This window comes from Vicia villosa, linkage group LG1, assembly GCF_029867415.1.
Source record: "Vicia villosa cultivar HV-30 ecotype Madison, WI linkage group LG1, Vvil1.0, whole genome shotgun sequence".
In the NCBI taxonomy this organism is placed as follows: Eukaryota; Viridiplantae; Streptophyta; class Magnoliopsida; order Fabales; family Fabaceae; genus Vicia; species Vicia villosa.
The window spans coordinates 47,713,471-47,725,815 of NC_081180.1; the positions used below are offsets into that span (position 1 = coordinate 47,713,471).

The following is a 12,345-nucleotide window of genomic DNA, read 5'->3' on the forward strand; positions in this document are numbered from 1 at the left end:
CCAAAACTTCACCAAACACACTGGAATGAAGGCTAATTGTCATACCCCAAATTTGTCCACCCTATTTCTAACTGTCAAAATTATCTTTAACTTGAATTTTAAATTTTTCCAATTTATACTAACATTCTAATAATGAGTTATTTTGCTTATTTAAAAAAAATAATAATAATAGTTTACTTGTATTTTCTTTTATGAATATCTCCCACCCATTATTTTAATATTTTTTTTCACTTTTATTAATTAAGTATTTAGATTAGATTTTTACTTATTTTTATCATTAATCTAGATTTCTATTTTTCACTATTATTAGTATTATTTATTTTTCTATTGAGTATATTCCTTATTATTACTACATGTTTATCATTATTATTATCTAAAGAAAAGTAAAAAAAATTAGAATAGGCCAAAAGGACTTGTTTCCCACGTATCTCATTTAGAAGTCCATACTTTGCATTTTCAATTAAGTTAGAGATCCAAATCTCCACCAAATATCATATCAAGTCATTTTGTCTCACAATTAATTCATAGCATTTGATTCTCTAGTCAATTCTATTCATCCACCTTTAATTACAAAATCACTAAAAGTAGAAGTATATCTCACAAAATCAAAATCTTTTTGAGAGATTGTAGCTTAGAGGATTCCATCAATTATTATTCTTTAAAGCCATAATCGGAGACACATAGAAAGAAAAGATTTTGCAGCAAACATGGTTTATACAAGATCCATAAACTCTTCCAAATTTATACCACTCAATTAATCCATCCAAAAAAAACAGTCTAAATTCAGTCTTCCTAAAACCAGATCGAATCTTCTAAAATATGCACAAAATAACTCATCACAAAAATTGAATCATAGAATTTAATCTCCAAAAACCTAATAGTTCCAACTATAAATTGAGGAGAGTTTTTCAAGCCGCGGGGAGGAGGGCCAAAAACAAAACCATGAGGAAGAACACGAAGAAATTGAATCATCACCTCTAAGTTCTTCAAACCTCCACTTATACCGCCACACGCAAGGAATCCCATCGCCGGACAACAACAAGCCAAAAGCACATCACCTCGTTCGGATTCGATCATTACCGTGAACCTCCCTTACGCCGCGCCTCACCTTCGATCGGGAACCATAGCAATCGCCTCCACCGCCAAAGAACAAGCAGCCGCCGCAAAAAGCCACGCGTGAAGACCGCTCCGACCGACAGGAACGCAACCACGCAGCCACCGATCAACGTCACCACCGACCGTGTTCACTAGATCCGCCCTCCGATCACTCTCGGTACCCTTGTTCATGCTTAATTCCTTATTGTACCATTTGTGTCTGGCTTTTGTTTGTTTACAGCAAATCGCGATGAGAAAGAGAAGGGAAGATGGGTTTTGGCATTTTGTTTTTGTTCCATGGTATTGCTATTATATTTGCTATATATTTTTCTATTTTTATTTGATGCCACCTATCATGTTTCTATTGGCTAATACCATGCCTTTGAAAAGTCAAGCATGACTATTTCATTTTTGGGAGATGCTGATACTCACCAAAGGAGGTGCGCCCCACCCTCTTTACTATCCCATCCTTTTATTAATTTTTATTAATATTATTTGGTTTTGTTTTTGGGTTGTTGTTGGGAATTAGAATTTTGTTCTTGGCCCAATATCATTCACACCTCTTAATTACTACACAATTGAAACAATACACCCTCTGCAGAATTTAAAATTTTAATTAATTAATTCGTAAAAAACTTTAATTGCTTTTATTTGTTTGTTTTTGATAATTCAAATCCAATTTTCTCCCCGAACCGACTATACCTATTAGTCGCATTAGGCGAGAAATAATTTTGATCAATTTAATTTATTTGTTAATAATAATTTAATTAATCCTTTACTTAATTCTCTCCTCGACCCGACTAAAGCTATTAGTCGTATTAGACGAGAGATAAAAAAATATATATATATAATTTAAGATACATTTAATTTGCTGCCCGCGACGGCCGAATCTATCGATATGAGTTACCAGCAATGCCCCATTAATCCGTTAGCTATACTGATCAAATCTATTGATCATCGGTGACATATTAAATCAGGGTTGTACGCCCAAACAAACATTCAAAACACACTAAACCACGATACTACGGATGTTCATCCTTTTCAATCAGGCACTTCAAAATGCCTTTCAAATCACAACTTTCAAAACTACGACAGGCCATTCAAAAAGCCTTCAAACACTTTCATAATCAATTCAAAGGCGTACAACCTTGTGCCCGAACTACGTTGACTCTGATTCTCCATAAGGAGATACGTAGGCACTTGGATAACCAAGGCGAGTCCCCCTTCCTCAAAACCTCAATTCAGTTCAAATCTCAATTTTTACTCTTATCACTTCTTTAGCTATTAACCTTAACTTTTAGCCATAAACCTTAACCTTAGATACAAACCTTAGGAAAGGGTTGAGGGAGCCTAACACCTTCCCTCAACCTGATTATAATAACTTATCCAGAAATCTCTTAACTGCGTAGGGTTTCCTATTCGCCCTTCAGAATAGGTGGCGACTCTAAAAGTTAATTTTTAGGGCAAGTTGCTGCACTAATCCCGACAAATGCAAGATCTTATTTGGAAATGTGGATACTGCTACCAGAGATAAAATCCAGACCTTATCTGTTGATGATGTAACGGATCTTTGGTAGGCTGGATCTGTGGATCGTCATGTACGAAAACGTTTTTTGAATTAATCAAAGTTTGAATTATTCAAATAATAATAATAAAATAAATAATAATAATAATAAAATAGTAATGATAAAATAAATAATAATAATAATAAAATAGTAATAATAGTAATAATAATAATAGTAATAATAAAATAGTAATAATAGTAATAATAATAATAGTAATAGTAATAATAATAATAATAATAATAATAATAATAGTAATAGTAATAATAATAATAGTAATAATAATAATAATAATAATAATAATAATAATAATAATAATAATAGTAATAGTAATAAGAAGAAGAAGAATGTTGGAAATTCAATTAAAATCAAATCTGTAACACGGTGAACTGACTTTATATCGAAATGTCGCGATAAGCAAGAGTCGCCACCGACTTTTATTTTATCCAAATTAAATAGAAAGGCTAAAAGAACAGGAAAAACCTTTTAAATAAAAACTGAGTTCGGGGGGTAATTTATGTAAAGGGAAGATGTAAGGCACCCTTTGCATCCATGGTTTTCCATGGGCTCTTAATTGCTTTGCTCTTTGATTTCAGAAATGTAGAAGAAGTGAATATGGACTTTAGCTCGTAAATGAGCGTAGCCATTTTGAAGGTTTATGAGAAAGAATATGAAAATGTTTTAGCCAGAGCAAGGCAATTAGGAGCAATTACCTTAATAATGTAGAGAATTAGTTCTTTTAGCCTTTCAGGGTGAAAAGGTCTATCCATGCCATAAGAGGGCAGGAAGCCTTTCATTTGGAGGTTGAAGAATCGTCGCAATATCATTCGCCATAAGACTATCCCATGCCATAGAGAGGCAGGTAGTCTAAGGGAAGGATCAGAATAGCCTTTCGTAGGCAACCAGAGGATACCTCAGCCTTTCGTGGGCAACTTCGAGGGACGAGGTCATATTTGGCGAATCGAAGGCAGCATCATTAGGGACTTATGACCTTTGCATTAATCGAGGCAACATGGCTGAGGTATCCTCGTATTCGAGGGACATGGCTATTCTGCAAAAAACACAAGGCAACAAGGCAACAGTCAACAAGAGGAGTTACCAAAAAGTGTGCGTGGGTGCAACAATCACGTGATGAGATTCGATTATATTATCTTGTAATTAAATGATTCTAATTCAGTTCAAGGTTGCACTCCCTAAATTACTAACCACACAATTAATATGGGGAAAGGGAAAAAGAAACCAGCGGATTCATAGTGCAATAGGGTTTGGCATAAGTAATAATAATAAAAAAAACAAAAAAAAGGTGAATTTCAGGGTTACCGAACACTCGAGCTCTGACTGGCTGACTGGCCCTGAAAATTGGAAAAGGAAAAATAAACGCGAAGGGGTGAGTGCATTATCAATTCACTGACAATCAAGACTAACCCTAACTAAATAAAAAGGCAAAAAGAAATAAAAACATGGAGAAAACTTAGCTTTTGATTTGATCTGATATGGTTGGCAGTCTCGGGGTTAACCCTGAAAAATTGGCAGAGCAAAGGCAAACAGAAAAAGGAGAAGAAGTGAGTGTAGAAAGTGTTCGTTGGCTCGAGGTTAACTTAGCTTCTAGTGTATGATTGATTCTCGCAAACCCTAATTAGGGGACAAGTTAGCTATGGTTAATAGAATAAATAAAATCGAATTAATTAATTATTGGTTTTTCAACCTAATTAATTAAATCGGTGAAAATAAAATTTCGATAAAATCCCTAACCCTAATATAATTTTAGCAATTAATAGGATAATTAATCAATTAAATAATTTAAATAGATTAACTTAATTTAAATAAAGTAAATTATTTAATAACAAAACAAAGATAAATATCTTATTTGTATTTTAGGCAAAGAAAGTTATTTTCTAAAAAGAGTTTAAATAATAAATAATAAAAAGACAAATCATGTGATAAAGAAAAGAAAGGAAAAATAGAAAAGAAAAATGAAAAAAAAAAAAAAGAAAGAGGACTCAGCTGGAATCTGGTGCGGCGCGTCTGAAAGGGAGCATGGTGCACCCTTGGGCTTTTGGTACGTTGGATGAGTCTGTGTGGAGATCTGATGGTGTAGCTATGAAGGACTACCATGATCTTACCTGGGTGCGCATCATCGGATTCATACGTATGCATGAGCAAGAGAAATTGATCAAAAATAAGAGGAGACGCTGGGTATCGAACCCAGGTCTCGTTGGTTGCCAGTTCATTCCACTACCAAACGTGCTGCCTGCCTCAATTGTTAATAGCTGCAAATGGGCATGGAATAAACAAAAAAAGAAACGTTTAAAATTTTAAAACGCGCGCCCAATGAACAGTCATCTTCTTCGTGATTTTTCTGCAACATACAACGTTTTAGGCCACGGTTTTGTTGCGTGGTCTTAGCCTCTTGCCATTGAAACCTGAAAACCAACATGGATAAATGCCAACCAACGACCCAGAACGGGTATAAACCGCCCTACGAATTCAATGAACCTATCAATTGGGCCTAAGATTGCTTCTAAACCATAATCCCCTTTTGGATAACTCGAACCCTAACAATGGCGAATCGCTTAACACGCGCAAAAACTTCGATTAAATGATCCAAACACATTCCAAACATGATTATGAATATGAATAAACAATCTAATTATGTCAAAAGTGCATGAATTTACGCAATCGAAATTTTGTAAAAACGTGGCCAAACCGTGAATGGCTGGTAATGATTCTTGATGCGTGAGGCCTTGAAGATAGTCCAGATAGTTTCAGAGAATGCTCAGGAACGCAATTGTGACCCCAAAACGCTTTGAACTGGTTCCAATTGTTGAATCCGAACCTATGCCTTTTTGTGATTTTTTGAAACTTTTGTGAGAATCCTAAAGGCCGAAAAAATCCTCCCTTTGGCCTTGAGACCTCTTGTATATATAACAGACTCTGTTAGGTCAAGAAAACTAGATTCAGTCTTTGTAAAATCAAGAGATTGCTTTGGATATGGAAAAGATATAGAAAACTTCTATTTTGAAGCCAATCACATGCCAATCAATCTTCAATGATTTCTTTGGTCCTTAAGATTAAGACCAAGTGCAATGGGGAGTTGAATTGAAGTCAACATGGGAAAATGATGTGTAATGGTGTGTGTAAAGTGGTGTTGAGTGTGTGTTGGAGGAGAGAGATGTTGAATAAACTCAACACCAATTAATCTGTCCCAGAGGCTGACGTGGCAGCGTCTCACTGGTCCAATGCTGGCGCGTGTGAGCCACTCTCTGGTAGTGAGAGTGGGCTTTATCCCACGCGGAGAGAGAAAGAGAAAAGAGATAATTAATGCCACTTGGCTGTTTCTGATTGGCTGGCCAGATTTTTATCCATTTAATACTTTGAACTCAATTATTTCGCTGCAAATTATTTTATTTTATTTTTTTATACCAAAATTCATGATTTTTTTTTCTCTATAAATAGAGACTTGGTTCATTTGATTTGGACACAGAAAAAAAACCAAGTTTTTCACTATCTTTCTCTATTATTATCTTTCTATTAGTGTTTTTTTTTTTAAGTTACGTGTCTTTTTTTAGTGAAATGGATCCCAATAATCATTTTAACACTCAAAATTCTGCTAATTTTCCATTTAACCAAAATCCCAACAATTTTCAAAATCCCAACAATTATCAAAATCCCAACTATTATCAAAATCCAAATCAATTTTCCAACCAACATCCTCAAAACATACCTAATTTTGGTTTTCCACCAAATTTCAACCAGTCATCCTCTGTTCCAAACTTTCAACCATATTATGGATCTATGCCGAGAAATCCATCTCAAACACCCCCGTTTAATGGTTATGTGACAATGGCGAATGCAAATTTTCCAAGTGGTGGTGTACCTGAATTTCCCGAGTTTTCAACACAACTAACTATTGGTGGCATGATAGTTTCTAATGAAGTCGCTCCAAATTCAGAGGATTCAACTCCTAAGAGCAGGAAAACTCAGCAACCAGCATGGAACATTGAACAAAATTTGGTGCTAATTAGTGGGTGGATTAAATTTGGAACAAGCAGTGTTGTCGGGAGAAACCAGAAAGGTGAAACATATTGGGGTAAAATTGCTGAGTATTGTAATGAGCATTGCTCATTCGATCCTCCGCGTGATGGACCTGCATGCCGAAACCGTTTTAATTATATGAACAAAGTGTTGGGTAAATGGATTGGCGCTTATGATGGCGCTAAGCGTATGCAAGGAAGTGGTTGGTCGGAGAATGATGTTTTGGCAAAAGCGCAGGAATTATATGCATGTGGGAAGAATGTTAGATTCACTTTAATGGAAGAATGGCACGCTCTCCGTGATCAACCACGTTATGTTAGTCAAGTAGGAGGAAATATTGGCTCAGGAAGTAGTGGATCTAAGAGATCTCGCGAGAGTGATGCATGTGGCTCAAACACTGTAGAATCCAGTGCTCGTCCTATAGGAAGGGAGGCAGCTAAAAAAAAAGGGTAAAAAGAAAAGCAAGGAATATGCCTCGGAGGTGGTGGACAAAGAATGGGCTGAATACAAAGAATTCAAGACGAAAGAGCTTGAACGATTGGACAACATAGCCTTGATGCAACAACAGGCTAACAATATAGCCTTGGAAAAGACTAAAACCAAGAAAATGAAGATGTATCTAAAGCTAACTTCCGAAGAGCATCTAGATGACCGGAAGAACCAGCTGTTGAAAAAGTTGGAGGCAGAACTGTTTGATAATTAATTTCAATGAAGTATTTGTCAGTGTAGTGTTTGCTTTAATTATTGTTGTTTCAATATGTCAGTGTAGTGTTTGCTTTAATTATTGTTGTTTCAATATGTCAGTGTAGTGTTTGCTTTAATTATTGTCGAATCTATATGTCACTGTAGTGTTTGCTTTAATTATTGTTGTTTCAATATGCCAGTGTAGTGTTTGCTTTAATTATTCACCACCCAATTCGAATCTATTCCTTATCTGATAATTAACTTTATACAATAAATTATTTTGAATCCGTCAGTGGTCCACCACCCACATCCATTTATATATAGGGACTCATACATCCATTTATGTACCAATATCCCAAATCCCATCCAATCTACCTCCAATATCACAAAAAAATGGATCTATCACAATATCATTTTGATATCGCAGCCTACAATCAAAATCGTGAAATTGAAGAAAATTATATAGTCAATCGATTTAGAGAGCGTAGAAACAAAATATCGGAAGATAATGCACCTCGTAGTAGAAAATATCTCAATAGAGATCATGCAGCGGCAAACCAAAGACTAATTGACGACTACTTTGCCAATGAGCCTACATATGACGATGCAATGTTTCGTCGTCGGTACCGGATGAAAAAAAATGTTTTCCTTCGAATCGTTGGGGACCTTTCAAGTAGTGATAACTACTTCACCCAGCGAGTTGATGCAGCCAATAAAGAAGGTATATCACCCTTAGCAAAATGTACCACAGCAATGCGAATGTTAGCATATGGTGTTGCAGCAGATGCGGTCGATGAGTACATCAAAATAGGAGGTACTACAACATTGGAGTGCTTACGTAGATTCTGTAAAGGAATCATACGCTTGTACGAGCAAGTGTATCTGATAGCACCAACCCAAGATGACCTGCAAAGAATACTGCATGTTAGTGAAATGCGGGGGTTCCTAGGGATGATTGGGAGTATTGACTGCATGCACTGGGAGTGGAAAAATTGTCCTAAATCATGGGAAGGACAATTTACTAGAGGGGATAAGGGAACCACCACAGTTATTCTTGAAGCAGTTGCATCTCATGACCTATAGATCTGGCATGCCTTTTTTGGATGTCCGGGAACGTTGAACGATATAAACGTTCTAGACCGGTCACCAGTGTTTGATGACGTGGAACAGGGAAAGGCTCAAAGTGTGAATTTCTTTGTGAATCAACGTCCATATAATATGGCATACTATCTAGCTGATGGTATCTACCCTTCTTATCCAACTTTCGTCAAATCGATTAGACTTCCTCAAAGTGAACCCGATAAATTATTTGCAAAATTTCAGGAGGGATGTCGGAAGGACATCGAACGTGCATTTGGAGTGCTCCAAGCTCGATTTAAAATCATCCATGAACCAGCTCGCTTGTGGGACATAGCTGATTTGGGTATCATCATGAGGTCATGCATCATATTACATAATATGATTGTTGAGGATGAACGAGATTCATATTCTCAACGTTGGACCGATTTTGAGCAATCTGGGGAAAGTGGATCTAGTGCACCACAACCATACTCGACCGAGGTGTTACCCGCTTTTGCAAATCATGTGCGTGCTAGATCAGAGTTCCGTGATCCAAATGTTCATCAAGAATTGCAAGCCGATCTAGTGAAGCACATATGGACAAAGTTTGGAATGTTCCGTGATTGAATTATTTGTGTGTTGTATTGCATTTTAAATTATTTGTATCGTACTAATTACGTTACTTGTGTGTTGTATTGCATTTTAAATTATTTGTAACTGTTTACGGTGATTTCCGGTAAACAACCGCTAGTCTTCCAAACTATAATAAATATGATTTGGTTACTTGCAGGATCGACTAGATTGATCCTAGGACACATAGTCAAGAAGATTGTTATCAATGTTTGTTCGAACCATATTCATTATTTGTCTTCTTCAATAAGCGTTGTTCGATTAACAGAACAAATAGTCTTGACAATCACTTTGTTACATATAAATGTGACTTCAACGAAGTGACATGACATAAAAAATTAAAAGGACAATTGAAACGTAAAGAATCTTAAACTGCAGAAATATAAAAGACTTTGAAAGTAAATAGCATGAAAGTAATTCGAAAGTAAATGACGTTAAAGTAAAGATGCAGAAACGTAAATGGCAAGAAGTAAACGAAATGCAGTAATTCTGAAAGATAAAAACAAAAAGATAATACACATGTATTAAAATGGTGGTGTCATACGTACATTTTCTCAGCGAACTCTTTCTCTTAACGCTTGATACTTGAGTAAATATGTGAGTGATTTGTACAAAATGAACACACAGAATCCTAACACTAAGACTCCTATTTATACTAGTTTCGACCTTAACGGTCCTATACTAATCTGCTGCCACGTTTCTCATCAGAACTTCCAGCGAAGCCATCTGTTGTTGAACGGTTACGAAACCGTCTTCGAATTTCAAATCTTCCCGCCTGAGTCCATCTTCGACGCGTGGCAATGTATTAAACAAACACTACTAAAAAACACGCTAAGTAGTAATACTTGAATACATATTCTATGAATTTTGTCTAAGTCCCGAAGACATATGCTTTCATTAATCTTTCAGCGTTCACTTATCTTCATCGAACTTAGAAGTCTTTATTTTTCGAAGCATGACCATCAGTAGCCATTCTTTTATTTTTTAAGGGATGGCCATCAGTAACCATCTTTCCTTCGATTCTCAGCTCCTTCGAAGGATAAACAACATAAAACGAAATCTTCAGCTAACAGTAACGTACTAATTACGTTAATTGTGTGTTGTATTTTAAATTAATTTAAGATGATTTGTATCGTATCCAATTATTTAAATAAATTTTGTTTTTATTACAAAAAATTAAAAAATAAATTATTAAGTATTTATTATTTTAATTTAATTTTAATCGATAATTGTAATTTTATGTAATCATAAAAATAAAAATAAAATTTAAATAAGAATATGAAAATAAAAAGTGGTGGGGTAGGGTGTTGAGTGAAAAACCATTGGAGAGGGTAAAAGTTGAATGGGTGTTGAGTTATTAGGTGGAAGAAAGAGAAAATGATGTGGAGTGTTGGGAGTTGAAAAAGTGGGTGTTGAGTTTTTCAACCATTGTAAATAGTCTAATATTTGGATGATTTTGATATGATTCACATGTTCCTATTCCATGCTTCCATATTTATTTAATTTATTTTGAATTTTTATGAATAAAAATTAAAATAAAAATTAGAATATGTTAACAAATAATAAAAAAAAATTAAATTATGATGACATATGGATGGGCTTGGACCAATTTAAGTTCAATGGACTTCATTTCTATTTGCACCTAAAAACCAAAAAGAAATAGAATAGTATGTAAATATAATAAAATGATTTACTAATTTCGATTAAAATTCAACTTAAATATAAATTGAATTAAAATTATAATTGTAAGCCTAAAAAGGGGTTAGTGAACCGAAAATATTGTTAAATCGTAAAAACGACCAAAATACGCAAAGATGAACATGTTTTACATATTTTCGAAAAAAATGCAAAATTAAGTTAACTTGCGGATGATATGCAAAGCATACGCTTAAAAAGAATCTGGAGGGCAAATTTTGGGGTATGACAGAATCATTTAAGGTGAATGGGTTTTCTCAGAAGGATAACTTCGAACACCAGGGATGGTTGAACTCCTTAATATACTGAATGGTCCATGCTATCCTCTCCTGGTTAAAGATTTTTAGGTTAGAGCACATGTTCTTGATAAGGTATATGCTGCTGTTGAAATCAAGGAAGTTGAGCTAAAATCTATTGTAATGGGTGTTGAAGTAACCATTACCCATAACCACATTGCTTAACTCGTTGGTGTGAAGAATGAAGGAAAGAAGGCTATTGTGAGCAAGAAGGCTATTGTGAAGCCTTCAACCTCTCTCCAAGTCAGTTATTCCATTTCTGCTTTTCTTTATTACTTTTCATACATTACTTAGAAGGTCAATCCATAAGTGATTAAGGAGTATATCAATGAGTACAAAAAAGAAATTGTTGCGACTCTAAAATATATTCAAGATGAAGCTAAGGATGTGTGTTAATCTTCGAGAAAAAGAAAACAAGTTGTCCTTAAAGATCTCAAGAAGGGTCATAAAGCACCAAAAAAGAAAGTTGCGACGTTTAAGGATGTTCATAAGGATGTAAAGGAAGTTGTATCCTCTTCTGTCTTGATACCTACTAAGATAAGAAGTGGATCAACACGCAAAAAAGAGGTTACTTATTCTATTATAGTTACTTCTATAAAGAAGGTTAAAGAGGTAAAGCAAAAGGCTCAAGATCTACTGATAGAGTATGTGAAAAGTGAGCATAAATGCTGACATCTGCTATGAAGAATAATGCTATTATACAACCCTCAATTACTGAGATTATGTATTGACAAATCAAAGATGTTTAAGCCAGAGTTGAAGCTATTTTGAAGACAGCTGAGGGATCTACTGGTTTTCAACAGATTATTGCAGACGTTGATGAGAAGGAAGAAACTATTGTAGGAACTACCTCTGATCAAGTTGCTGAAACTATTTCAGAACTTGTTGTTGCAACTAACTCCACAAGATTGTCTTTGCATCCTATCTCTGACAACACTCTAGATTCTTCCATTCCCCTTAACCACGTATCTCCAACCATCTCACCTAAACAATCTTTTGAACATACCATGTCATAAACTGTCATGCCTTCTTATGACTCAAATTCCCTAACCATTGCTCAGGTTTTGAATACTTTTAATGCATCATTTGCACTATATGATCTATCTAGAAACTTAGGTGGTGATTTTGTCTCAGAATGAAACCAACTAATGTCTTATTCAAAACCTAAGCTACCCTCACCCCTGAACACCATGTCTGGTCCTGATCAGTTCATGGAATCTTCCCCAGAAAATCTTGATAACCCACAACAACACACCATTTCTTCAACCCCCTAAATTAACATCATCCTT

General features: G+C 35.2%; 2 protein-coding genes across 2 annotated transcripts; both read left to right on the forward strand.

Annotated features, from left to right (window-relative positions):
* Positions 1-6,230: 6,230 nt before the first annotated feature.
* On the forward strand, positions 6,231-7,494 carry LOC131605597 (uncharacterized). Its single transcript, XM_058877939.1, has one exon. It carries the CDS (start codon positions 6,231-6,233, stop codon positions 7,143-7,145), a length of 915 nt encoding a protein of 304 aa, XP_058733922.1. The 3' UTR covers positions 7,146-7,494.
* A 275-nt stretch (positions 7,495-7,769) lies between these two features.
* LOC131629060 (uncharacterized) lies at positions 7,770-9,111 on the forward strand. Its single transcript, XM_058899885.1, has 2 exons — positions 7,770-8,392; positions 8,492-9,111. The coding sequence occupies exons 1-2, from the start codon at positions 7,770-7,772 to the stop codon at positions 9,060-9,062; spliced, it is 1,194 nt and encodes a 397-aa protein (XP_058755868.1). The 3' UTR covers positions 9,063-9,111.
* The last annotated feature ends 3,234 nt before the right edge of the window (positions 9,112-12,345 follow it).

Coding starts and splice junctions, on each gene's coding strand:
- LOC131605597 (XM_058877939.1), top strand. CDS start 6,231: ATGGATCCCAATAATCATTTTAACACTCAAAATTCTGCTAATTTTCCA.
- LOC131629060 (XM_058899885.1), top strand. CDS start 7,770: ATGGATCTATCACAATATCATTTTGATATCGCAGCCTACAATCAAAAT. Junction 8,393..8,491: donor CCTAAATCATGGGAAGGACA/ATTTACTAGAGG, acceptor ATGTCCGGGAAC/GTTGAACGATATAAACGTTC.